Raw genomic sequence first — 26,447 nt, forward strand, 5'->3', positions numbered from 1 at the left:
AAATTTATCTTTCCTCTTCCCTCTGTCTCTTCTTCCTCTCCCCCCTCTCTCTCTCCATGCCTCCTTCGCTCTCTGTGCACCCACCTCTACACGGATGCCGCGTCCATTAGGACGATGAGACAGACACTGCTCTGCATATGCACTATTACTGCATACGGTATTAGACTGGAGGGCAGTGGAGATATGGACCCATCCCCCCAACACACACACACACACGCACACACACACAAACACACACACACACACACACACACACACACACACAAACACATAGAGTGCTGAAAGGGTTAATTTAATGCTGGATCTCTCATAAACAAACAAACATACACACATAATGCTAAAAGGGTTAATGCTGGATATCTCATAAACACACACACACACAATGCTGAAAGGGTTAATGCTGGATCTCTCAAACACACACACACACCCACATACACAATGCTGAAAGAGTTAATGCTGGATCTCTTATACACACACACACCCACATACACAATGCTGAAAGAGTTAATGCTAGATCTCTCATAATCACACACACACACAATGCTGCTGGATCTCTCATAAACATACACACACAAACACACATAATGCTGAAAGGGTTAATTCTGTATCTCTCATAAACACACACACACACACAATGCTGAAAGAGTTAATGCTGGATCTCTCATAAAGACACACATACACACACACAATGCTGAAAGTGTTAATGCTGGATCTCTCATAAACACACACACACAAACACACACACAATACTGAAAGGGTTAATGCTGGATCTCTCAAACACACACACACACACAATGCTGAAAGGGTTAATGCTGGATCTCTTACACACACACACATACATACAAACACACAATGATGAAAGGGTTAATGCTGGATCTCTCATAAACATACACACACAAACACACACAATGCTGAAAGAGTTAATGCTGGATCTCTCATAAACACACACACACACACACAAACACACAATGCTGAAAGGGCTAATGCTGGATCTCTCATAAACACACACACACAAACACACACAATACTGAAAGGGTTAATGCTGGATCTCTTACACACACACACATACATACAAACACACAATGATGAAAGGGTTAATGCTGGATCTCTCATAAACATACACACACAAACACACACAATGCTGAAAGAGTTAATGCTGGATCTCTCATAAACACACACACACACACACAATGCTGAAAGGGCTAATGCTGGATCTCTCATAAACACACACACACAAACACACACACAATACTGAAAGGGTTAATGCTGGATCTCTCAAACACACACACACACACACAATGCTGAAAGGGTTAATGCTGGATCTCTCAAACACACACACACACACACAATGCTGAAAGGGTTAATGCTGGATCTCTCAAACACACACACACACACACAATGCTGAAAGGGTTAATGCTGGATCTCTCAAACACACACAAACACATAATGATGAACGGATTAATGCTGGATCTCTCATAAACAAACACACACACACACAATACTGAAAGGGTTAATGCTGGATCTCTCAAACACACACACACACACACACACACACACACACACACACACACACACAATGATGAAAGGATTAATGCTGGATCTCTCATAAACAAACACACAAACACACACACAATGCTGAAAGTGTTAATGCTGGATCTCTCACAAACACACACACACACATTTCTGCTGGATCTCTCATAAACACACACACACACACACACACACACACACAGTGCTAAAAGGGTTAATGCTGGATCTCTCAAACACACACAAACACAATGATGAAAGGGTTAATGCTGGATCTCTCATAAACAAACACAAACACACACACAATGCTGAATTGGTTAATGCTGGATCTCTTACACACACACACACAATGCTGAAAGGGTTGATGCGGGATCTCTCACAAACACACACACACACACACATTTCTGCTGGATCTCTCATAAACACACACACACACACAGTGATGAGGGACTTATAGTAGGTAGTAATCATAGCACTTGTCAAGGGTTTTATTCTGGTTGCTGTGTGTATGTGTGTGTGTGTGTGTGTGTGTGTACACTCATATCTGCAGTATGTCTCAGTAAGGTTTGTCATAAACATGGACCTTTGATAATACAGGGTGTATATTTACAGTCATATATTAAATATAATAACGCTATTTAAATCCCAATACGTCACATTCACAGCATCTTTAACCCTTTCCTTTGCTTTAATATTAAAGAGAATTGTACTTTTATTAAATGTTCCTGGTGAGAGTGGTTTAAAAGCAGCACCATCACGTGGCGTCCATCTTTCACTGATCCCTTCTTCAGAAAAAACCCTGATAAAATCATCGAGAGCATGATGAGATTGCTGCTCTATTATTAATCTTCAATAAATACATCTTCAGCTGCGGATTAGAGACATGCCCCCCACCTTCTGCAGAGTAAAGCCATCTTACAGACAAGAATTATAATAAAAAAATAACAAAAACAATGGATTTATGGGAACAAATATTCAGAATTGACCACCAGCTTATGTCTTTCAGTACACTCTTAAAAATTAAAAGTCCCTGAAAAAAGGACGGTGGGACGCCTCTGTGGAACAGCTTTTGTTTCTCAATATTTTTAATGTTATAATTCACGATAAAAGAGGTCAGTGTCAGAGCAGAAATGATGGTGCACTAGTAACTAGTAAATATGTCTATATTGTATTAGATTATACTGTATATTGTATATTATATTTATTGTGAAACATATGAAAAAAATATAAACACCTGCTGTTTAAAGCAGTTTCTGAGATTTAAAGGAATTCAGGGAATTGATTTTTTTTTTCAGAAACAATCAATTTTAAGATTAATATAAAAATCCCAAATTTAAAATGAAAAACGAATTAATAATGAATTGATGTTATGTTTATGGTCTAAATGTGAAGATTTTCTGAAATGAAAACAGTGGTGTGAATGTTGGTGAAACTTTTAAAACAAAAGTGAAATTGTGCAAAATTTATGAACCAATCTCCTTTTAATTTCTTTCCTTTCGACACACAACAGAAAGTGCTACAGTTTGGAAAAAAGCCATAAAAACAAAAAAAGAGAAAAATGTAACTTTTTTTTCCATTTGTTTTGGTTTTGTTTTTTTTTTCATTTGGAAATTCATGTTTCTGTGTGTGATTTTGGAAAGTGTTTAGAAATGAATTTAGATTTTGATGATAATGACAATGTTATTATGAGAATATTTAATTTAATACATTTTAATAAAAACACAAAACCCGGTTCTGATTTAAGGGAAGTTTCCGGGGCGTTCAGACGAAGAAGAAACAATGCGGAAGAAGAAGTGAAGCAGAAGCGAGTGTTAATGACATCACCGAGACCCTCGCTGCCTCCTGATTGATTTGTTGTCGACCTAAGCACAACACGGCCACAAATTAAAGCTGTGTGTGTGGGAGGAGTGAGACCACCAGACACCACCGGGCACAGAGGAGCAAAAAACGAGACACGGTGAGACATAAAGAGACAAAACACGAGAACACCAGCGTCAGACTGGGACCGTAACAAAAATCTCTCACACGGGAAACAAGCGACTACACCAGGGTTATTCAGAGAGAATTAGTCAAAGATGATTTTCAAAATAAAAGCTCATTAAATTTAAAACTGAATATTCTGTGTATTTAAGAATTAAAAGCTCAATACATTTCAATAAATTAAATATAAACCTTACACAGATGTGGTTTGTAAAGGTTTTTAAAACTTCAGAGTTCTCTCTTTCTTTATGGAATATTAATATCTATTTATATCGGCTTATTCAGCCTGCAGCAGCTTAGCCCCGCCCACTCACACTGACGTTATAAGTAGTGTTTCAGGAAGAATGCTCTGTCTCCGCTCTCACAGCAAACAACAGCAGACAGCAGCAGAGATCACCGCTCACTGACCACAGCACACAGTCTGGAACATTACACACTTTTATAGAAAGAAAATAACAATGCTGTTAAAGAAAGGACAGTTTCCAGAAGAAAATGGTGTCAGGGCTGTTATTGTTTATATAAAGAACAGCAGCGAAAAATGTGTAATATTTGAGTGAAATGTTCCTGCTCCTCACTTAAAGATAATGGATCATTAAATGAATAAATGAGTGAATAAATGGTCTTTCAGCAGCAACAACAATAATAACAATATTTATAACAATAAAAATAATCATTTCAACAGAACTGAGCTGTATTACACTTTTTAAAATGTATAAATAATATATTATTGTTTCAGATAAGAATGTAATTGTATGTGTGTGTGAGGAATGTAATTTATCGCCTGTAATCTGCCCTTTATAAATCAGTGTGGACTGGAGTATTATGGGGTGTAAGGTCAGACAAGGCACTGAGGGTAATATACGCTACAGCCACTGAATTACAAGCCTTCATTCATTCCGTTTATTTCGCTTTTATTTTTACAGTTTTCTGAGGTACGCTGCATTTAAACTGAACAACAATGACGTATTACTGCCTTTGGGTTTTGCTCTTTTTAAGCACGAGTCTTTCTTATAATCAATTCCCCAAAAGAAGCTGTAAAAGTGAATAAAATGTTGCTAAAAGAGGAGTTTGAGCTGATTATAAATTAAATGTGAAAAAAGTATATTATAATTTAAATGAATAATATTAGAAATGTATTTAGTTTCCTGATTATTGGAGTCCACAGGTCCTCATACCTGCAGCATTTAAACACTGTGTGTGTGTGTGTGTGTGTGTGTGTGTGTGAAAAATAGCAGCAGTGTTACCCCTTTGACCTCACACTGCTGAGATAAGGCTGTATTCAGATTGGACGTTAAAATGGTGTTTTATTGCAGACGCCTGGAGGCCCACGCACACACACAGTGATTTATGGGCAGTGTGTGAAGTCCAGCAAAAACCCAATCAGCACCAAACCCACCCCCAAACACACACACACGCTTGCTGAGAGTGTTTACTTTACAAGCTTTTCATACACACACACACATTTACTACTTGAAGAACAATAAACACACACACACACACATACACACATACATTCATCCTACACTTACCTTTAGCATTTACATCATGAGTAGAACACACACACACACACACACACACACACACACACACACACACACGTGGCAGTAGGGATGAGGAATGGCCGCTGCGCTGGGCAGTAATTGAAAAGTGTGGCGGCTGCTGAAGCCATCTGCTCAGAGCAGCAGACAGGGCCCTGAGGGAGCAGTTAACACTCGGCGACACGAGGGTCCTCCGGGACCCACACACACTCAGCACATCACTGCAGTGTTTCACCTGCTGAGAACACACTCGCCTCATTATCAGCGCTAATCACCCATGCTCCAGTGGCTTGGCTCACGGACGGCGTGAAGGTGTTAATGGAGAGTTTAAGCTCCTCGCTTCAGCACAGGGGCTTGTGTTCTCCTTGTGACTGCAGGGGTTTCCTCCCAAAGAACCAGACACACACACTTTGAGGTGGTGTGTTTGTGTGTGTGTGTGTGTGAGAGACTGACTGCTGAGTGAGTGTATGAGTGACTGACTGACTAAGCGTGTGACTGGGTGAGTGTGTGAGTGAATGAGTGAGTGTGTGAGTGACTGGGTGAATGTGTGACTGACTGAGTGAGTGTGTGACTGGGTGAGTGTGTGAGTGACTGGGTGAATATTTGAGTGCCTGGGTGAATTTTTGAGTGATTGGGTGAACGTGTGACTGACTGACTGAGTGTGTGACTGGGTGAGTGTGTGAGTGAATGTGTGACTGACTGAGTGTGTGAGTGACTGGGTGAATGTGTGACTGACTGATTGAGCGTGTGACTGGGTGAGTGTGTGAGTGACTGGGTGAGTGTGTGACTGACTGAGTGAGTGTGAGACTGACTGAGTGAGTGTATGAGTGCCTGGGTGAATGTTTGAGTGATTGGGTGAATGTTTGAGTGATTGGGTGAATGTTTGAGTGATTGGGCGAATGTGTGACTGACTGAGTGAGTGTTTAACTGCCTGGGTGAGTGTGAGTGACTGGGTGAATGTTTGAGTGACTGGGTGAATGTGTGAGTGATTGGGTGAATGTTTGAGTCCCTGTGTGAGTGTGTGAGTGATTGCGTGAAAGTGTCCAGGGTGTGATTCTGCCTTGTACCAACATTTCAAGGCAGGCTCAGGATTCACCACAAATCTGAAGGTGAATTAATGAATAAATGAATGAATGAACATATTCTTGAGTAAATTAAGGTAGTTACTGGCCACATCTGGGTGTGAAACTAATTGAACTGGATGGAGATCTGTGTGATAGCCTTTATTTTCTCTGCTCTGTTGTTGTAAAACACACCGACTGTAATCACTACACCTAAGAGCCATTGTCGGGTCATTTGCATATTTATTTACACTCAGGCCTAATTGAAAATTTAATTGTCAGCCATTTCAATGACGAGGTGAGACAATTTCTCTAAACCAGCCTTTTCAGCCCCCTGTACAGCACACACACGCACACGCGCACACACACACACACACACACGCACACGCACACACGCACACGCACACACACACACACACACACAAAGACACACGGCCGTTCCACCAGAGGATGTTATTCATTAACAGCTTGTGTTAATTGATTGTTTATTCATCATAGCCTCTGAGTAATCTCTAGTGTCCGCCCCCCTCCCCTCTATCTCCCCTGGTGGCAGTTGTTAAATGCCCTCCCCCCTCCCTCTCTTTCTCCCCCTCCCTCTGCCCCCCACCTCTGCCCCCACCCCACATCTCCCTCAGGCTGCTCCATTAGGTCTGAATTGTGCCAGTGATGTGTTGGACTCAGGGGAAGTGTTACTGTCAGAGTTGATTTACTCACACCATCTGACACCACACACACACACACACACACACACACACACACAGGGCTACAGATACATGCACAAATAAACGTCACACGAAACTCAGTATCTCCATTTTAGTCAGTTGTTCATAATGAATTACACTGTAGTATGTTTGCCTTCAAAATCACTGTGCGCTGTAATACGGAGAATAGAGCCTCTGTCGTTGCTATTCTGGGCTCAGCACTGCAGAAACTCCACTTTGTAACTTATGGAGGAGGGTAGGAAACCACCCCCAGTCACTCACTCTGTATTTCAGGACAGTGCTCTACAAATGAATCACACTGTAATTACACTGCAACTGTAGGGAAAGGAGCAACAATAATAAAACTTGTGTTTGTGTGACTGACAGGGTGAGTGTGTGAGTGACTGGGTGAGTGTGTGAAACTGTCCACAGATATGAGTGTGTGTGAGTGACAGGGTGAGTGTGTGATTGACTGAGTGAGTGTGTGAGTGACAGGGTGAGTTTGTGATTGACTGAGTGAGTGTGTGAGTGACTGGGTGAATGTGTGATACTGTCCACAGATGTGAGTGTGTGAGTGAGAGTGTGAGTGTGTGAGTGACTGGCTGAGTGTGTGACACTGTCCACAGGTGTGAGTGTGTGAGAGTGACTGGGTGAGTGTGTGAGTGACTTGGTGAGTGTGTGACACTGTCCACAGATATGAGTGTGTGAGTGACTGGGTGAGTGTGTGAGTGACTTGGTGAGTGTGTGAAACTGTCCACAGGTATGAGTGTGTGAGTGACTGGGTGAGTGTGTGAGTGACTTGGTGAGTGTTTGAAACTGTCCACAGATGTGAGTGTGTGATTGACTGGGTGAGTGTGTTACACTGTCCACAGGTGTGAGTGTGTGAGATCCGGCTTTGCACCCAGTGATTTTGGGTTGGCTGTGGACTCACCATGATGTGGATAAGCATGAAGTGCTTACAGAAGATGAATGAATGAATGAATGCACAGGTTGCAGAATTAAACCATAGTTGACGGTGTTTTATCTCCGTCTCGCAGAGGTTCCCGACCCTTTCTTTATGATCGTCCCACAGCTCTGAGCGCAGTGAAGCTCCTGAGGCTCCTGTTGTGTTTACGCCGGGGAGCTGAGAGTGTCCAGGTTAATCTGGGAGAGTGAGGTGTAATGTTTCCTGTTCAACACGGGCTGGTCCAGTCGAAACCTCGGCTTTGTCTCGGGGTTTATTCACACCTGTCACGGCAGTGTCTCGAGATTAACGCTCACCTGACGAGTCAAATCCGCTTGAGCCACACACATAAATGGCCTGAGAAAGTGACCGGAGCCGGGATTAGAACCCAGCTACTGTTGACTTTCCCATGGCCCTGGATCTCAAAAACACTGCACTGTGTCCTGGGACACTAAGCCTGGACCCTGTTGTTGGGGGCATTAGTGGGTTTCTGGAAGTGAAGGAGGGCCCAGGGTCAGCAGCTGAACAGGGCATAGTTTTAGACTCTATTCACAAACACTATTCACCAGGAGTAACTCGGTTTGTGTTCGTTCACGGCACAGATGGAATTACACCTGAACCTGAGACAACAGCCAAGAAAACGTGCAGGTGGTCCGTTATTTAATAAATTACCCAGTAGACACACACACACACACACACACACACACATATCGAAGGTGAGGAGATGATAATGTATATTGAAGAAACATGCAGGACCTTGAGTCTCCCCCAATAACTGTCCCCAACATTTACAGCATCCATCTGCTGTTTCCCTCAGCCTACAGTGAGAATAACATCTGGACACTCTGGGTCTGAAAGGATGTGAAACTTTCAGAAAGCTCTTATTGCGAAAAGATGTGAGAGTGACTGAGGGAGTGTGTGAAACTGTCCCCATGTGTGAGTGTGTGAGAGTGACTGGGTGAGTGTGTGAGAGTGACTGGGTGAGTGTGTGAGTGACTGTGTGAGTGACTGGGTGAGTGTCTGAAACTGTTCACAGGTGTGAGGGTGTGTGAGTGACTGGGTGAGTGTTTGAGTGACTGGGTGAGTGTCTGAAACTGTTCACAGGTGTGAGTGTGTGTGAGTGACTGGGTGAGTGTCTGAAACTGTTCACAGGTGTGAGTGTGTGAGAGTGACTGGGTGAGTGTCTGAAACTTCACAGGTGTGAGTATGTGAGAGTGACTGGGTGAGTGTGTGAATGTCTGAAACTGTTCACAGGTGTGAGTGTGTGAGAGTGACTGGGTGAGTGTGTGAGTGACTGTGTGAGTGACTGGGTGAGTGTCTGAAACTGTTCACAGGTGTGAGGGTGTGTGAGTGACTTGGTGAGTGTTTGAGTGACTGGGTGAGTGTCTGAAACTGTTCACAGGTGTGAGTGTGTGAGAGTGACTGGGTGAGTGTCTGAAACTGTTCACAGGTGTGAGTGTGTGAGAGTGACTGGGTGAGTGTGTGAGTGACTGGGTGAGTGTCTGAAACTTCACAGGTGTGAGTATGTGAGAGTGACTGGGTGAGTGTGTGAGTGTCTGAAACTGTTCACAGGTGTGAGTGTGTGAGAGTGACTGGGTAAGTGTGTGAGTGACAGGGTGAGTGTGTGAGTGACTGTGTGAGAGTGACTGGGTGAGTGTCTGAAACTGTTCACAGGTGTGAGGGTGTGTGAGTGACTGGGTGAGTGTTTGAGTGACTGGGTGAGTGTCTGTAACTGTTCACAGGTGTGAGTGTGTAAGAGTGACTGGGTGAGTGTTTGAGTGACTGGGTGATTGTCTGAAACTGTTCACAGGTGTGAGTGTGTGAGAGTGACTGGGTGAGTGTTTGAGTGACTGGGTGATTGTCTGAAACTGTTCACAGGTGTGAGTGTGTGAGAGTGACTGGGTGAGTGTGTGAGTGACTGGGTGAGTGTCTGAAACTTCACAGGTGTGAGTATGTGAGAGTGACTGGGTGAGTGTGTGAGAGTGACTGGGTGAGTGTCTGAAACTGTTCACAGGTGTGAGTGTGTGAGAGTGACTGGGTGAGTGTGTGAGTGACTGGGTGAGTGTCTGAAACTTCACAGGTGTGAGTATGTGAGAGTGACTGGGTGAGTGTGTGAGTGTCTGAAACTGTTCACAGGTGTGAGTGTGTGAGAGTGACTGGGTAAGTGTGTGAGTGACAGGGTGAGTGTGTGAGTGACTGCGTGAGAGTGACTGGGTGAGTGTCTGAAACTGTTCACAGGTGTGAGGGTGTGTGAGTGACTGGGTGAGTGTTTGAGTGACTGGGTGATTGTCTGAAACTGTTCACAGGTGTGAGTGTGTGAGAGTGACTGGGTGATTGTCTGAAACTGTTCACAGGTGTGAGTGTGTGAGAGTGACTGGGTGAGTGTGTGAGTGACTGGGTGAGTGTCTGAAACTTCACAGGTGTGAGTATGTGAGAGTGACTGGGTAAGTGTGTGAGTGACTGCCTGGGTGAGTGTGTGAGTGACTGGGTGAGTGTCTGAAACTTCACAAGCGTGAGTGTGTGTGAGTGACTGGGTGAGTGTGTGAGTGTCTGAAACTGTTCACAGGTGTGAGTATGTGAGAGTGACTGGGTAAGTGTGTGAGTGATTGGGTGAGTGTGTGAAACTGTCCTCAGGTGTGAGTGTATGAGAGTGACTGAGTGAGTGTTTGAGTAACTGGGTAAGTGTGTGAGACTGTCTACAGGTGTGAGTGTGAGTGACTGACTGAGTGTGTGTGTGTGTGAGAGAGAGAGTGACTGACTGAGTGTGTGTGTGTGAATGTGTGGGTGAGTGTGAGAGTGACTGGGAAAGTATGTGAGTGTGACTGGGTAAGTGTGTGAGTGATTGGGTGAGTGTGTGAAACTGTCCTCAGGTGTGAGTGTATGAGAGTGACTGAGTGAGTGTGTGAGTAACTGGGTAAGTGTGTGAGACTGTCTACAGGTGTGAGTGTGAGTGACTGACTGAGTGTGTGTGTGTGTGTGAGAGAGAGTGACTGACTGAGTGTGTGTGTGTGAATTTGTGTGTGTGTGTGAGAGTGACTGGGTGAGTGTGAGAGTGACTGGGTAAGTATGTGAGTGTGACTGGGTAAGTGTGTGAGTGATTGGGTGAGTGTGTGAAACTGTCCTCAAGTGTGTGTATGAGAGTGACTGAGTGAGTGTGTGAGTAACTGGGTAAGTGTGTGAGACTGTCTACAGGTGTGAGTGTGAGTGACTGACTGAGTGTGTGTGTGTGTGTGAGAGAGAGTGACTGACTGAGTGTATGTGTGTGAATGTGTGAGAGTGACTGGGTGAGTGTGAGAGTGACTGGGTAAGTGTGTGAGAGTGACTGATTGAGTGTGTGAGACTGTCTACAGGTGTGAGTGTGAGTGACTGACTGAGTGTGTGTGTGTGTGTTTGTGTTTGCGAATATGTGTGTGGGTGTGTGTGTGTGTGTTTGAGAGAGTGACTGACTGAGTGTGTGTGTGTGTGTGTGTGTGTGTGTGACTGGGTGATTGTGTGGGATCCTTCTGCTTTTGATGAATAATTCCAGATAGGCTCCCGGCCCAATGTGACCGATGATTGAATGAATGAATGAATGCATGAATGAATGAATGAATGAAAATTCCTTGGTACAAGATCACATCATTTCTTTCAGGTTGAACTTGTAAAAACTGTATGAAATATTCTGTCTTGGGGAAATGTGGAAGTACACACACACACACACACACACACACACAGAGGCTATGTAATCTGTTTAATTGAACCTGACTTTGAATAAGTAAACAAATGAGGAAATTCACAGGGGGCACCTGATCCCACTGAGTTTTAATGGATTGGAGATTTCTATCCGGTGTGTATCTGAGTAAACACGGCGGCCTTATCTCCAGAGTGACATGTCGCAGTGTCGTCTGCATCGAGTTTCCGCTCTTAAGAGGCGCTGAACTCCTGATACGGGACCTGGTCCCTCGCCAAGCGATTCGCCGACTCAGCCGCGTGGCTTTAATTGCTCCAGCTCCATTATCCGTGTCCTGATATAAGATCAATGAGATTAATCTCGGAAAATCCGAAATAAATATCCCACCCCACTCGCCAAGCGTGAAACCAGAGAGCGCCGACATGCTCTGGATTTACAAGTTTCAAATGTGTTCATCATTTCCACATGAATAAAATACACAGATCAGCCTTAACATTAGAGCTTCTTTATTTCTGCACTCAGCTCCACTGAGCATGTAGGACCCCTGCGGGACCAGCACAGTGCAGGTCGTAGTTCATTAAAACTCCAGCATCACTGCTGTGCCTGATCCACTCGCACCACACACACTGGGCCCTGAGCATCAAAGAACAGGGTGAAACAAAGTAGGCAGCACCATAGATGGACTACAGTCTGTAATAGTAAAGCAACAAAGTGCTCCTGGATGGTCAGAGGAGCTGAGAGAGTGGACAGTGAGTGCAGAAACAAGGCGGTGCTTTTAACAGGGACACATCCACTTCAGCTACTTTAAGTAACACACACGGTTCATACATTATATAAAAGCATGCGCCTAATTTCACCACGTCTAATGCCAAGCATCGGCAAGAAGAGCATAAAGCACACGTAGAATCTCTTTTGGCTGCCATCAAATCCTAACAGCAATGTTCCAACATTTAAAACCGATTGACGCCGATTAATGCGCTTATCTTCAGAAGAAACATTGAAGACATGTCCCCAAACTTTTGACCACGTTGTGTAACCTTCTGAAATAAGGAAGAAAACTGGTTCTGCATTGGTGTGTTAGCAAAATGAATTCTAGATCTCATTCATTCGTTCATTCACTCACTCACTCATTCATTTAATCAAATCAAATCAAATCAAATTTATTTATATAGCGCTTTTCACAACTGATGTTGTCACAAAGCAGCTTCACAGAATTCCAGTAAGACAAGTTTTATATATAAATGTGTAAAAAGTAAATGTGTAATTTACTGGTGAGTAAATTACACATACTCCACCTCCTTTGCCTGATATTCTTGGGCTATGTGCATAATTATAGCCTAGGGGGGTGGCTTCATTTAGTGCTAAATATTCATTTGGTTTAAGCCACGTTTCCGTGAGACAGAAAACATTGAATTTATGATCACTTATAATATCATTTACGATGAGTGCTTTTGAGTTTAGCGATCTTATGTTGAGTAACCCAAATTTTAGTTCTGAGGTGTTGCTGCTAGGTGTTGTGTATGATTTAATATTGATTAGGTTGCTGAAACAGGCTGATTTTGTTTTTCTACTTTTACATTTAGTTCGGGGGAAAGACACAGTCTCAATACAGTTGAACCTGGGTGACGCCTCAAGACAGTTCGCAGACGGTCGGTTTAGCCTGTCTGTCTGCGGCCTGGTCCCGGCTCTGGATTGTCAGCAGCTATCTACACTACTCTGCCGACTACTCTGCCGATTCATTCATGCACATTCTGTGAGCCCTTCATCATAATCTGGGCAACGGTGAGCCCCCGATCCTCCTGGAATCCCTGGGGGGCAAAGCCAGAAGAGGCTTCGGTCCATCACCACGCTAGATCTTATTCTTAAGTAATGTAAATAAAGGAGCAATGCTGGAGCATTCATACTGGATCCATTTATTCATATCACTGATTGGATGAGACTAGCTGTTGTTTTTGCCCATGGTGTTTATATTTGGTTCACGTAGAGATAAAGAAAGAGAACACGAACATCCGCAACAAGAGAATCTACGCCAGTCAAAGCACCATCTCTGTATTTCACTGACAAATTTATTAAAGACCTGTATCACTTAATCATCATCATCATCATCATTAGAGAATAAATAAGACATAAAACATCTTTCACATAAACAAACACTTAGATTTAGCCTAAGACCAGGCTGCTTCAGTAGAGCGAAACGAACAAGATACATCTGAAACACACAAATGCATAGAAGTAGTCCTAGAGAATAATGAGAGACAACAACTACAACTTGTCTATCCCTGTTTGCTTGTATTCATTTTTTTTGCAACATGTACAAAGTCCTAAATATTTTTTCATATATGTAGTTGTGATGTTCGGAGGAGGGTTGTATAAAAATAAAGACTCCACAATGCTGAGTTGCGATAGACTGTATATATAGACATTTGGCAACGACCAGACACTTGGACCAAAACTGGCGATGTTACACTTAGACATTGAGAAGAGACAGGAAAGGTAAAGTCCAGTCTTGTATACGTCTGTGTTAGGGGTCAGATATTAAGGGGCAAGATCTCCTTATCTTCATTTGAGTGTGTGTAGCCTTGTCTTTAAAGCACCAATCAGTGGTGATGGTGCTGTGCTATTGGAAAAGAGTAAAACAATCTGCATTGTTTATGTCTCAGGCATCTTGGTAGATTTGACTTGGTTGTCTTTACCCAGGCTCACTTGACTGTAACCAAAAGTTGGTTGTCTTTTTTGTCATTGCCATACTACGTTAAAAGGCAAACGCAAGCCCAGTCCCAGTTTTCAGGAGAGTCCAAAATGTTTTCAGTCTTCTTGTAAGAACTCACCGAGTGGACAGTACCCAAAAAATCTGTTCCTGGATTGTTAGAGTGGAGTTTAAGGTCCAATCCCTTGGAGCGATTCACTGGTCCAAAACGGATACTTCTCGTACCATGCAGACGACGATAAAGACAATGATTCTGACGTTACAGCGAAGTGACGTACCCTCCGACAGTCATCCTACAAAGTTCCCCATCGAGAGGGAACTCAACACAAGCCATCCCATGCATTTTTAGCCATTTCTGCACAGTTGCTCGTCCACGGTCATCAAAACTGGCTGTGGTCCACCTCGTCCAGCCAAGATGCCGGACTTGCTGGAAAGTCCGGGTAGCCTCCACTGCTTCCGGTTGAAATATCTGAACTGGGGCCATTTCCTCCACCCACCATTCGCACGTTCTGACCCATTCCGGGTCCCCCGCCACTCTGGCCAACCATGGACAGGCCAGAGTCTGGGTAGACCAGACTGGAGATGAGAGGTTGCTGCCTGGGCATTGCCTGCAGGGATCCTGGGGACTGTGGCAGGCCGTAGGGGCTGCTGGCTCTCAGGTCGTGGTACTGGTCCTGGGACGGAAGCACAGCTCCGTGGTCCAGAGGAAAAGAAGGATGAGGTCCTCCCTGTCGACCCAAAGCTGGGGAACTGTCGCTCAAACTGCTGTAGATGCCGTTGGAGTGGCCCAGTTCGGACATGGGGGGCTCATCTGTACAAACAGAGATGAGTAATTAGATGTTAAATAACAACAAGTAGACACCAGTTGACTCAATGATTTGATTCAGTTTGATCCCAGTTGTCATTCTGATTCTTTAGACAATGAATCAATAAATTATGAAGTCTTTAATGTTCATCAAGAACAAGTCAGTAACTGACTGAATAAATACTTATTACTGGAGGAACTGTGTATTCAGTGACAGAATACAGACAATATTTAATCCTGAATAATACAATATAAACTATTATATTAGATATTAATATAACACACTCCTGTACCTGTGAAAGAAACCTCTGCATCACTATCCATGCCCTCCTCCTGGATGCTGTCTTTATCTGATTTAGAGCTGCCCCTTGACCGCTTCATGTTCCGAAAGTATTGACCCCACCTCTGCCTTCCTGCATCCTTCTTCAGCCTCTTTTCTTTCGCTCTTCTGTTCTGGAACCACACCTGTGATGAAGAGGGTTTCAGGATTTAGTCATGTGTCCTAAATATTCTGAGGCTAAAGCAAACGGAAAGGTTTTAAACGAATAGTGAAACCGATATTTGGTTTTGAAAACACAACATTAAAATATTCTCTTTAAAATAAAGGTGCTATGAAAGATTATTTGAGTGATAGAAGCCCTAGAAGAATCGCTTGGTTCCATAAAGAAGCATTTTTGTTTAAGAAATGCATGTGTGAAGAACCCTTTTAAAGGTTTAAAAATCCACCACTCGGCCTTAAGGCTTTTTACCCATTTAAACATATCATTCATTCATTCATTCATTATCTGTAACATCTTATCCAATTCAGGGTCGCGGTGGGTCCAGAGCCTACCTGGAATCATTGGGCGCAAGGCGGGAATACACCCTGGAGGGAGCTTAAACATATCAGCAAAACATTTTCTAATTTACTGTCATTTCTTTTATGTCTTTTCCTTTATTGCACTGATTTATTTTTTTAAATTCTTATTTTTATTGCTTTTAAATTATTTGAATTATGTTTTAAAATCTTAATTCTAATCCTTTACTGTAATTTTTTCTGTATTGTTTTGTAAAGCACTTTGAATTGTCATTGACTATGAAAGGTCCTCTATAAATAAACTTGCCTTTGTGTCCGACAGTGTTTCTATTGACAAACGACAAATAAAAGAAAACCATCTCGCCCATCAGCACGCAAGTTTCACGTGGTTCTCTGAAAGCCTTGCTTTTAATCGCCACAGAGATGACATTAATGTCAAGAACAGATTCATTTTCAAGGTCTTCGGGGGTCTTTTGTAAGCCCTGGCCGGTAGATTGAAGCAGTGGGAAGAACATAACGGAAAGACTCTCTCTGCCCCGGGAGAGATTTATCGAGAACGTAATTACTCGCTGACAGCTACAAGTCGTCCTCAACCCCAGCAGCAGACGGGTTACTCTTCTGCTCAGAACAGTCTGAATGTTACTGTGAACACTTCTGTAGTCAGCAACAGGCAAAATTAGACAACCTCAATACTTTAACGCCTTAATAAACACCGAGACCCACTTTCTAAAGCTGTTACACTGTAGCTAATGATTATTACACTGTAACTAATGATTATTACATAGTAACTAATGATTATTACAGAGTAACTAATGATTATTATGCAGTAATTACATAACCAACCAGCAATAGTGTACTTTCAAAATTAATGTATTATTGTTAATATTATTTGCTTTAATTTTAAAGCTATTTGTGCAGTTTGAGTGTAGTATTTTGTTCCAGAAGCATATTATTCTACTGGGAGACAGGTTGCTATATCACAATCAGAGTTAAATAATTTATTCCTATAAAAGTACTGTTTTAACCCTTTAAAATCCAGGAATGACCACATCTTAAAACTTATTCTTCAGGAAATACACAAAACAATGCAAACTGACTTGAGTTATTATTATTATTCTTGTGACGATTAGCAACTCCAGAGCATAAGACATTTAATACACAACCTGTGTCAGAAACACTCGCCTTTAATTAAAAAAAATCCAAACTAGTTGTAATTTAACTCTATTAAACTGTGCTTCTAAGTGTTTCAGTGCTTTTTTTTTTACTCCCACAAAGGTTTTAATAATGACATAAAGGGTCCACTCTTCACCTTCTGTGCCTTTAAATGAGTAATGGACACTGGAAACTCGTCCACTTTAGGCTTAAGTGTCCTTGCAAATGCATAAAATAATATATATGACCAGCGCAGGCCTTTTCTCCTGGACAATATGCAAGCCTCGCCTTTTATTATTGTTAACGAGTCTCGTCCATTCTCCTCTCTCTTCGCTTCACTGGACTCCATTTACTCGTAAATTAAAACTGCACTTTCACCACTCCTCGTTATGAACACATTTATTAATGGTTCCTAACAGTTATTACTGGTTATTAATGGTTATTAACAGTGTTGTGTTGTTGACCTGTGTGTGTAATGGACTGTGATGTTGTGGTGTGTATGTGTTTGTTGCTGCACTGCTGCCGGAGTAAACATTTAAAGAGCCGATATCCTATATTTCCTCTTATTAAATCATTAGGCATCATGTTACAGTCAGAAAACACCTCGTATCACATAAATCAACTGAATATGAAAAATAATGACATCCTTAAAGTAGTGTCCAAGTGTCAGAACAACCGGACCAACACAACTGCTCAACATTTGTATTTTTCCAAAAACAATGTATATATATATATATATATATATATATATAGCTATATATATAGCTCTTTTCTGACCTACTTCTGCGTATATATGTAAATGGGCTTTGCTCTGGTTGGCTGGCCTGCACTGGTACACAACATACATTTCAATAACGTTGGAGTGGACACTGCACTCTGAGAAAAAAAGGTACAGTACAGGAACATTACTGTCACTACAGCTACAAACAGTGTAGTGTTAAAGGTACAGCAGTGGTGTTAGAGTCCAGTTGTGTTCCCTAAAGGTTCATTACATTCTCTTCTCCAGAAGGAGAGGGGGACCTCTGTAATCTTTCATTACACAACTGTGGAGAATAAAAGAACACAATAAATAAATACAATTTTAACTGTGTAAAATGTCCACTTGTGTTCCCTAACTAAAGGTATGATCATGTCCCACCACAGAGACAGTTTTCCTGACAGTGTGTAATGCCTTTCCTTTGATAGCATCTTATTTATGTTTGTGTTCAGTGCTGAATAAATGGATGCAAATATAAAAAATAAAAAAATATATATAATACAAAATAAAAGTCCTGACCTGTACGACCCTCATGTCGAGGCCGGTCTCGGAGGAGAGCTGCTCGCGGACGTGTCGAGCCGGTTTGGGCGAGTTGTTGTAGGCGTTTTTCAGAGTCTCCAGCTGCTTTGCTGTGATGGTGGTCCGGGGTCTTTTAGCCGTCGAGTCAGCTTCTGGAGTTATACACAACAACAACAACAACAACATTAATATTTAAAAGCAGGGAGAGCTAATAACGCAAAAAAACATGGCAAGAGGTTAATATCATCATAATTATGTAATATTCGATACAAAGTCGAGAAGGCCTGGTGATAAGAGCGGGTTTTATGAGTTTTGCAGATGATTGTTTGTCGTCTGGTTTTAAAAAAATCAAGTCAGGTTCACAGTAACACATTTATATTAGGAATAATGTTTCAGTGTTTTTAAAATATTAAAGATCTAGTAACTCAAAGATGATTCAGTTTACTCTGTAAATACTACGCACTGATTTTTAATGGCTACATAGTATTTAGAAGTCACTCTACATTTTTCAGTACACTTTATGAATTATTCAGTATCAGCTCTACAGTATTCAGTACTGAATGATTTATTATGCAGAACTGACTATGAATTATTCAGTACCTCCTGGTAAGTATTCAGTACTACCTTAAAGTATTCAGTACTGTTAATCACTGAGTATCACTATAGGTTTCTCAGTATCTCACGAATGATTCCGTATCCATCATTTTCAGTATCTCCTATGGATCAGACGTGGGATGTGAGTCCAGAGCCGGACACAGGCCCTTCTCCGTCTGACTGGGTCATGTTTTATTATTCTTCTAACTCTGTGTATCTCCAGCTGCAGGGAGTTTGATATGAAGCAGCTGATTGTGTACTGAACTTGTTGGAGTTGAAGCCCCCTCGCGGTGTGTGTAGAGTGTGGACAGGGGTGTGATGTATGGTCTGTCCAGTTCTCTGGTGTGTTAGCAGTTTGGCCGCATTAATCTGGCCCTGGGTCTGAGGCTCTATTCGTCTCCAGCTCATCTCTGTCCAAGCCCCGGAGGCTGATATTGATCCAGAGTCCGGCAGCGAGCGATTAGCTCGGCACGGGTCGGACGCTTATAGATGACCCCGTGACCGCGATGATTAAGTTCACAGTTAAAAGCGACTGATCCATATGAGGTCATCGGATTAAAGAAGTTAAAACAATTAAAGGCCTCTGCTGGAGCTGCTGTTAATGTCAAACAAAATACTCCTCCGCCACGTCACGTGATCCTGGGTCCTGCACACGCGGACGGGGTTAAACCCGTGTAGATGTTTAGGTTTTGATCTTTTGTGTCCAGTCCCTGCTTCTGGTTTTTTGAGGCTCATGGAACTCCAAATATTAATTTAATGCGAATAATTATTTGGTATATTTGCATGTCACTGAGAAAACTCAGAACAAAACCTTGTATCTCCTTCTAAAATTATTTTTATGTTATTTATAATGATATATATATATTTACATACACAGAGAAAGATTAACAGCTTTTTTTCTGAAGGAATTTAATATTGGTGTTTAATTAAATGGTCAGAGCAGTGCCCATCACTCTATTTTGAGAGTAATATTAATCTTATTTTTACAAATTTAGTCCTCGCCAGTTCCCCCTCACTGTAAAATGTCTGTAAATTTTAGGGTGAAAAACTGTAAAACCATGTCAGTAAATGACTGTGGACTCTGAAAAAGACTGAAAACATTTTCTATAACAGTGAAATACCATAAATACGTTTAACAAAACACATCTCTTTACTGTAAAAAAACAAACAAACATTATTTCACTGTTATTTCACTGTCTTTGAGGCTTTTTGATTTTGTGTTGAATTAAGGCGTTTATTGTGTGTGTGTGTCTGTGTGTGTGTGTGTGTGTGTGTGTGTGTGTGTGTGTGTTTCTGTGCATGTTGTGATGAGATGTGTGTTGGTCAGGAACATTCACTATCAGCCTGTGTTTCGAGTGGCACCCAGACGCCTCACATTCCTTTCGGCAATGCGTCCTTTTAAGGATTGAATATAGGATGTGGTTTGGCTATGTCTCCATTCTCTATGTCTCCATTCTCTATGTCTCCATTCTCTCATTTGTCACATGATTTACCTGTTAATTTTAGAGCACAACAATGATTCTTTGTTTTTTTTTATGTAAATACTATGTTTTTTACGGTGTATGTCTGTTTTTTAACAGAAAAGTACTGTAAAGTGTTATATACATTTTGACTGTATATTTTACGGTGAAATTTCAGCAACCACAGCTGCTGTTTTTTTACAGATTTTTATTCTTTTTTTACAGTGGCAGTTTGGCTTGGGCACATGATGAGCACATGCTTCCTCTGAGACGATTTCCTATCACACAGATGGATAACTCAACACACTTGGAGGAGCACATTAAACATCCAGATCTGTCACATCAGCCACCAGACCCCACACTGGCCAGCGCTGTGTTTGTAGTATGACCGAGAAGAGAGGCTGCTCATCCCACACACCCAGAGACCCCCTGATGACCACCACACCAAGCCCCTCGTTCTAACCCCAGTGTGAACTGTAATTTTAATCACACACCTCTTTGCTTGGCGGTCTCGTAGTCGGCTTTACACACCAGTCGACTGTCCTCCATCAGGTAATACTCGTCGCCTGTGGCCAGCTGCCGCTTGCAGACGATGCAGGCGAAGCAGTGCAGGTGATAAACAAAGTCCTGAGCCCTGCGCACCACCTGAGTGGGGGGAATCCCCTGCTGACATGCTGCACACTTAGTCCCAAACCTCCTTTACACACACACACACACACACACACACACACACAGAAATAATAATAATCAGGGATTGTTTCCTGCTGTAAACTGACATTAAAACAATGTAGATCATATTCATCCTGAATCTACACATCACCTATTGAAGTGTATTTTCTGTGTGTGTGTGTGTGAGTGTGTGAGGGTGTGAGGGTGTGTGTGTGTGTGTAGGCTGTACTTATAGTGTATATTACATTACTAGTCTATATATTTCCTATGTGTGTGTTAGATATGCAGGGGAATGAGCTGCAAATGCAATGACGTGTATTATATTAATAGTGTATAATATTTTAACTTTATTTATATTTTAACTCTCTCTCTCTCTCTGTGTGTGTGTGTGTCTCACTTGAAGAAGTCCTCTTTGCAGTACACACTCTCTCCCCGGCTGAAACATTTCTCACTCAGGGGACTCCCACAGTCGCTGCACTTCAGACACTTGCTGTGAAAGTGTCGCTCCAAAACCTTCAGAATAAACCTGTCCACAATCGGCTGAGTGCAGCCAGCACACACTGGGATATCTACACACACACACACACACACACACACACAATACACTATAAATACAACCGCAGCCCACACCTCAGTAAAAGACACATGCATCGTGACACAGTGCGGACCGAGTGCAGTGAGGAACAGGGATGTTTTCTGTGTAAACATTATATTACACTTCACTAAACAGTGAAAAACAAACTGGAGAAAAAATATATTTTAAATAAAACATTTCAGTTTTTAAAGTTTTCAGAAGTGTGTTTAATAGACTCTTATTTCAGTAAAGTGTTCAACAATTAAAACCATAAGATATACTTCAGAGTAATTCAGGTCTGTTGCTGAAATGTGAACAGAGATTTTATTTATTATTTTAAAAATGTTTAGGTTTTTTTTAAAAAATTCAAAATTATGAAATAAAATGAATAACAAAACAAACAAATTCATAAACAGCATTTAATTCACTCTGAGGGCAGTTTAATACATTGATAATTAATATATTAATATTTACACACACACACACACACACACACACACGTTTGAGTATTCATTATTAATTCAAGCTAACCGCCAGGTTTAAAAACACAAATGGAATTTGTGGTTTGAAATTTACACAGAACTTCTAAAAAAAATAATAATAATAAAAAAAACGTTGAGCGAGTTGTGAGTTAATTAACGCTTTTTTAAATCTGCAAAATAAAAGTCACACACACTTGGCAAAACATATATAAAAACCGTTTTTCTCAGAGAGACCCGTGAGAGTGGAGAACACTACAAACCGGTTCTAGATATTTGACGCAAATCACAGGTTCTAAAATATCATCCTAGAACCTTTCAACTAGAGCAGGTTTTTTTCAGCACATTTATAAAACACGGCTCTGTTTAAAACCTCCGTTTGACGAAGAGCGCGCTGCCAACTAATGAATAAACAAAGAATAAACAAATCAACAATTAAAGAAATAAATAAACGATTCGGGAAGAAAATAAACAAAAAACTAATAAATGCAACAAAAAAGAAAGGAAATTAATGAATTAATAGAATTGGAAAAAAAGAAAGAAAATAGAAAGAAAACAGAGAACGACACAAAGAAAATGTTTTAAAGAGAAGTTGTTTGTCGCCAGAATTATTTTTCTCTTTCTTTTTTTTTTTTTTGCCTGAAAACAAAAAACATATGTCGGTGTGTTTAATCCGGAGCGCGCGCACTGCACAAGCCCGACGTAATCCACGGCTTTAAAGAGAGAGAGAGAGAGAGAGAGAGAGAGAGAGAGAGAGAGAGAGAGAGAGAGAGAGCATGATACTGAGGGGCTAAGAGTGGTTTATGTTTAAACGTTATTTTATATTTTCCATTGTGTGGAAATCAATAAGAATAATTAAAAATAGGAAGTGTCCGTCTGAAAAGCCGCGTTTAAGTTTATAAATTTATCACAGATTCACAAACAAAGAAAAAAATAATTGTCCTCTTATTAAATAAAAATGTTTTTATGAAACAATTTGTTTATGAAAATCCATAGAAATTCCTGGAAAACGAAAAAAAAAAAAAAAATTAGAAAACAATAAAAAACAAAACAAACGAAAAATAAATAAATAAAACACACCCCAGCTATTAACGGATAATATTACACCAGGCCAGTGACGACTGTTAGAACATAGAGGGCTTTAGCATTTTATTTAAAATAATATTAAAGCTGATTAAAATTTAATGAGGTAAAACACAGTAAATTTGAGAAACATTTGGACTGCCACGTGTTGCTAAGCTAAGGTGATAACAGAGCATGCGCACTGAGCTTACACCGTGTAAAAAAATAGAACGAATCAAATCAATCAAAAAATAAATGTGTTTTTGTCTAGTTTTGATGAATTCGGTTTGTATTTAAAGCAAAAAGATGACGGGCTGTGTTTCTCTCTCTCTCTCTCTCTCTCTCTCTCTCTCTCTCTCTCTCTCTTTACCTGTGCGCAAGTCGTGCGCGTGCGTCAGCAGCGTCAGCAGCAGCTCTTTACACCTGTCCTCCTTCTCCATCTGTCCATCCCTCCTTTCCCTCTTCTCTCTCTTCTCTTTATTCCCCTCCATCACTTTTACATCTTTTCACCGAAAACGGTGAGAAAACGAGGAATAAACGACCGAGAAAAGAGATAAAACTCTCTCTCTCTCTCTCTCTCTCTCTCTCTCTCTTTCTCTCTCTCTGCGCTGGATGTGGCGTGGTGGAAAGTGAAAGAGGGAGGAGTAGAGAGAAAGGGAGAGAGAGAGAGAGAGAGAGAGAGAGCAGAAGGAGAGGACAAGAGAGTATATATTTGTGTTCGTCTCTCCCTCTCTCTCTCTCTCTCTGTGTGTGTGTGTGTGTGTGTGTGTGTGTATTAAATTTCTCCCCTTCCGTTACCCTGCTGCTGCCGAACGCTTAAAACACACACACACACACACACACACACACACACACACACACACACACACACACACACACAGTATTCATGTATATATTCAGTTATTGATTAAATGATTGACTGAAAATGACGCGGACATTTTGAAGTGTGTTAATCTTCTGAAAATAAAATATTAATCAACTTCAAAAAATGAAAAAGAATATAAACAGTAAAATACCAAGAATAAATAATATAATAAAATCTAACACAGTAATAAATAAATAAATAAATAAATAACAGTATTGTTATATTAGTATCATACAATAAAAAAATAACAATGTCTTAGTAATAATAATAATAATAATAATAATAATAATTATTATAATAATTATAATGCAGTAGTTTATTGAGAATTATCATTAAACCTGCGATTACAACATTATTTATTGCAGATGTGTATTTTCGCACTCTGCAGAATAACTATAATTATATGAGAATATATTAGAGATTTTATTTTTAATTGTTTATTATTATTGTTATTATTATTATTATTAGTAGTAGTATTATTGGATTAACTATATTGTATTATGTTAATATTATTGTTGTCATTATAAAATAACCATGTTATAACATTGTTATTATCTTGTTTCATTTTATTTTAATTCGCTATTTGCTTTTTTAATTAAACTTACTTTTATATAAACTTGTTTATTTTTCTGATTCATTTTACCACGTGCCTTTAACCCTTTCAGTTTTAACGTACACTGGCAGCGCTTGGGGATTTTGTTCGTATTCCTCAATGTTAAAGGTTAAGTTAATGTTCTAAATGTAAACAGGGATCATCTGTAAACAAACAGAGACCGGAGTATTCCGCAGCGTCATCACTGATGGTGATTGGTGGAGGGTCATTATGAGCTGATGTGTTTCTGATTTTATATCATACACACTTTCTGAATTAATACATATTACTTACAACAACAAATAACGAAGATGATGACGATTATTATTATTTTTATATATTCACTACTATTATTATTGGGAATATTATATAATACTTAATTATATTTAAATTATAGAATGTCACATTGTGACGTCATTTGTATTTGTTTGTATTAAACAGGTATTTAACAGATCGGATACCGCCCCCTCCCCCACCCCCACCCCAGGGAAATCAGACTTAGTGCCTCTGACCAAATACAAAATCAATCCCACAGTGAACCTCTCCCTCTCTCTCTCTCTCTGACTGGAATTTGCAATATTTATCTAAATATATATTTTACAACAGCTGTATAAATATTACAATAATTAAAATAAAAAATAAACATTTACAATAATAGCATTGCTTCCTAGAATATATTTTTATATTAAAAGTATATTATTATTATTATTATTAACATTATTAACATTATTATTATTATTATTGTTATTATTATTTTTATTGTTATTATTATTATTATTATCATTAGTTGTAGTAGTATCATGATCATTATTGTTGTAGCAGCTGTAGAAATAGACATTAATCCACTTCTGATGTTTACATTATTTTTTGAATATGAGAGATTTTAATCTTTGTTAAATGTATATTTATATTTTTGATAGTGTTTGATGGTTCCCCGGAGTTTTCCTCGCAGTGAAAAGCTGTGGGACGAGTCTGAGACGCTGAGTTGTGTGTGATGAGAGGAACACGCCGTTCCGCCGTTCCCCGTTCCCCATGCTGCAGTTTTACGGTGCTGAGGAAAAAAAGTGGAATAGTAACAGCGCTGTGACTTTAGCGGAGTGCACTCTCCCGCACGCGCTGTCCTCAGTTCAGTAAAAACCGCGGGCCCCGGATGTGCGCATCTTATTTAGCTACTTTTTAAAAACCTGGAGCTGAAAGTTCTGAAAGAAGGTGTTCGTTTGTAACATTTCCTTTTTCTTAAATCATCGTTTGGGTTCGCGTTTGTTTTCTGTCAACATTTAAACCGGTTTATTCACATCTGGACCACTTCACTAACCCCTCAGACCGGCGGTTTAAAGTCTCCTTTTTTAAGGGAAACGAGGGAAAAATTAAAATACATTAAAAATGTTCACAAAAGCAATGAAAATGATTTTTATTTTTCACGTAGAAGAAACATCAGCGCTGTTGTCTGAGCGCGTTAGAGCTCACAAGCTCGTGACCAGAGAAGTTAATGTCGATTTTCATTTTAACAAAGAAAAAAAAAACCTTTTTTTCAAAGTGTAAATGAGAAATTCTTTCAATCTCATCTTTTAAGGTTAGATTTAAAAAAAAATTTCAAATAATGTTCACTGTGAAAAAACACGACACACGTGTCTTAAAGAGCCCAGTTTTGACTGAAATCGTTTTCTTTAGATTGATATTTTGTTGTGTTTTTAATTCTTTTCATCATCCTTCGACACTGACCCCTCCCCTAAATAAACACTTCCCAATTAAACAGTTTATTAACAATATCTAAAACTGTTAAACATTTTGTGCATTGTCCTTGAACCATTTCCGGTTGTTAGTTTTAATAAAAACAAAAAGGGAATTATTGAAAGAGCAAGAATTTTTAATTTATTTTGTTTTATTATTTTTTAAATCAATTTAAACCTCTATTTTCCGCCAGTGGAATAACCCTGAGCTTAGCTTAGTTTGTGTTTAATTTGAGTTTTAATAATAAACTTATCTCTTTAATGGA

At 40.4% G+C, this 26,447-nt stretch overlaps 1 protein-coding gene and 1 long non-coding RNA gene across 3 annotated transcripts in view; one reads left to right on the top strand and one right to left on the bottom strand.

Moving 5' to 3' along the window:
• Positions 1-3,314: 3,314 nt before the first annotated feature.
• LOC136687434 (uncharacterized) lies at positions 3,315-21,486 on the top strand. Its single transcript, XR_010800470.1, has 3 exons — positions 3,315-3,484; positions 20,436-20,822; positions 21,283-21,486. It is a non-coding gene; the product is annotated as an uncharacterized lncRNA (long non-coding RNA).
• lhx3 (LIM homeobox 3) overlaps positions 14,508-26,447 on the bottom strand; it is a 14,188-nt gene continuing 2,248 nt past the window's right edge. For both annotated transcript variants that reach the window (XM_066661838.1, XM_066661837.1), the window contains exons 2-6: positions 21,277-21,448; positions 20,705-20,907; positions 18,157-18,308; positions 15,226-15,397; positions 14,508-14,938 (exon numbers count right to left, since the gene is read on the bottom strand). In XM_066661838.1, coding sequence (XP_066517935.1) covers positions 14,508-14,938; positions 15,226-15,397; positions 18,157-18,308; positions 20,705-20,907; positions 21,277-21,448 — 1,130 coding nt within the window. The remainder of the gene's footprint in view (positions 14,939-15,225; positions 15,398-18,156; positions 18,309-20,704; positions 20,908-21,276; positions 21,449-26,447) is intronic.

Source organism: Hoplias malabaricus, chromosome 2 (genome assembly GCF_029633855.1).
Source record: "Hoplias malabaricus isolate fHopMal1 chromosome 2, fHopMal1.hap1, whole genome shotgun sequence".
Classification (NCBI taxonomy): domain Eukaryota; kingdom Metazoa; phylum Chordata; class Actinopteri; order Characiformes; family Erythrinidae; genus Hoplias; species Hoplias malabaricus.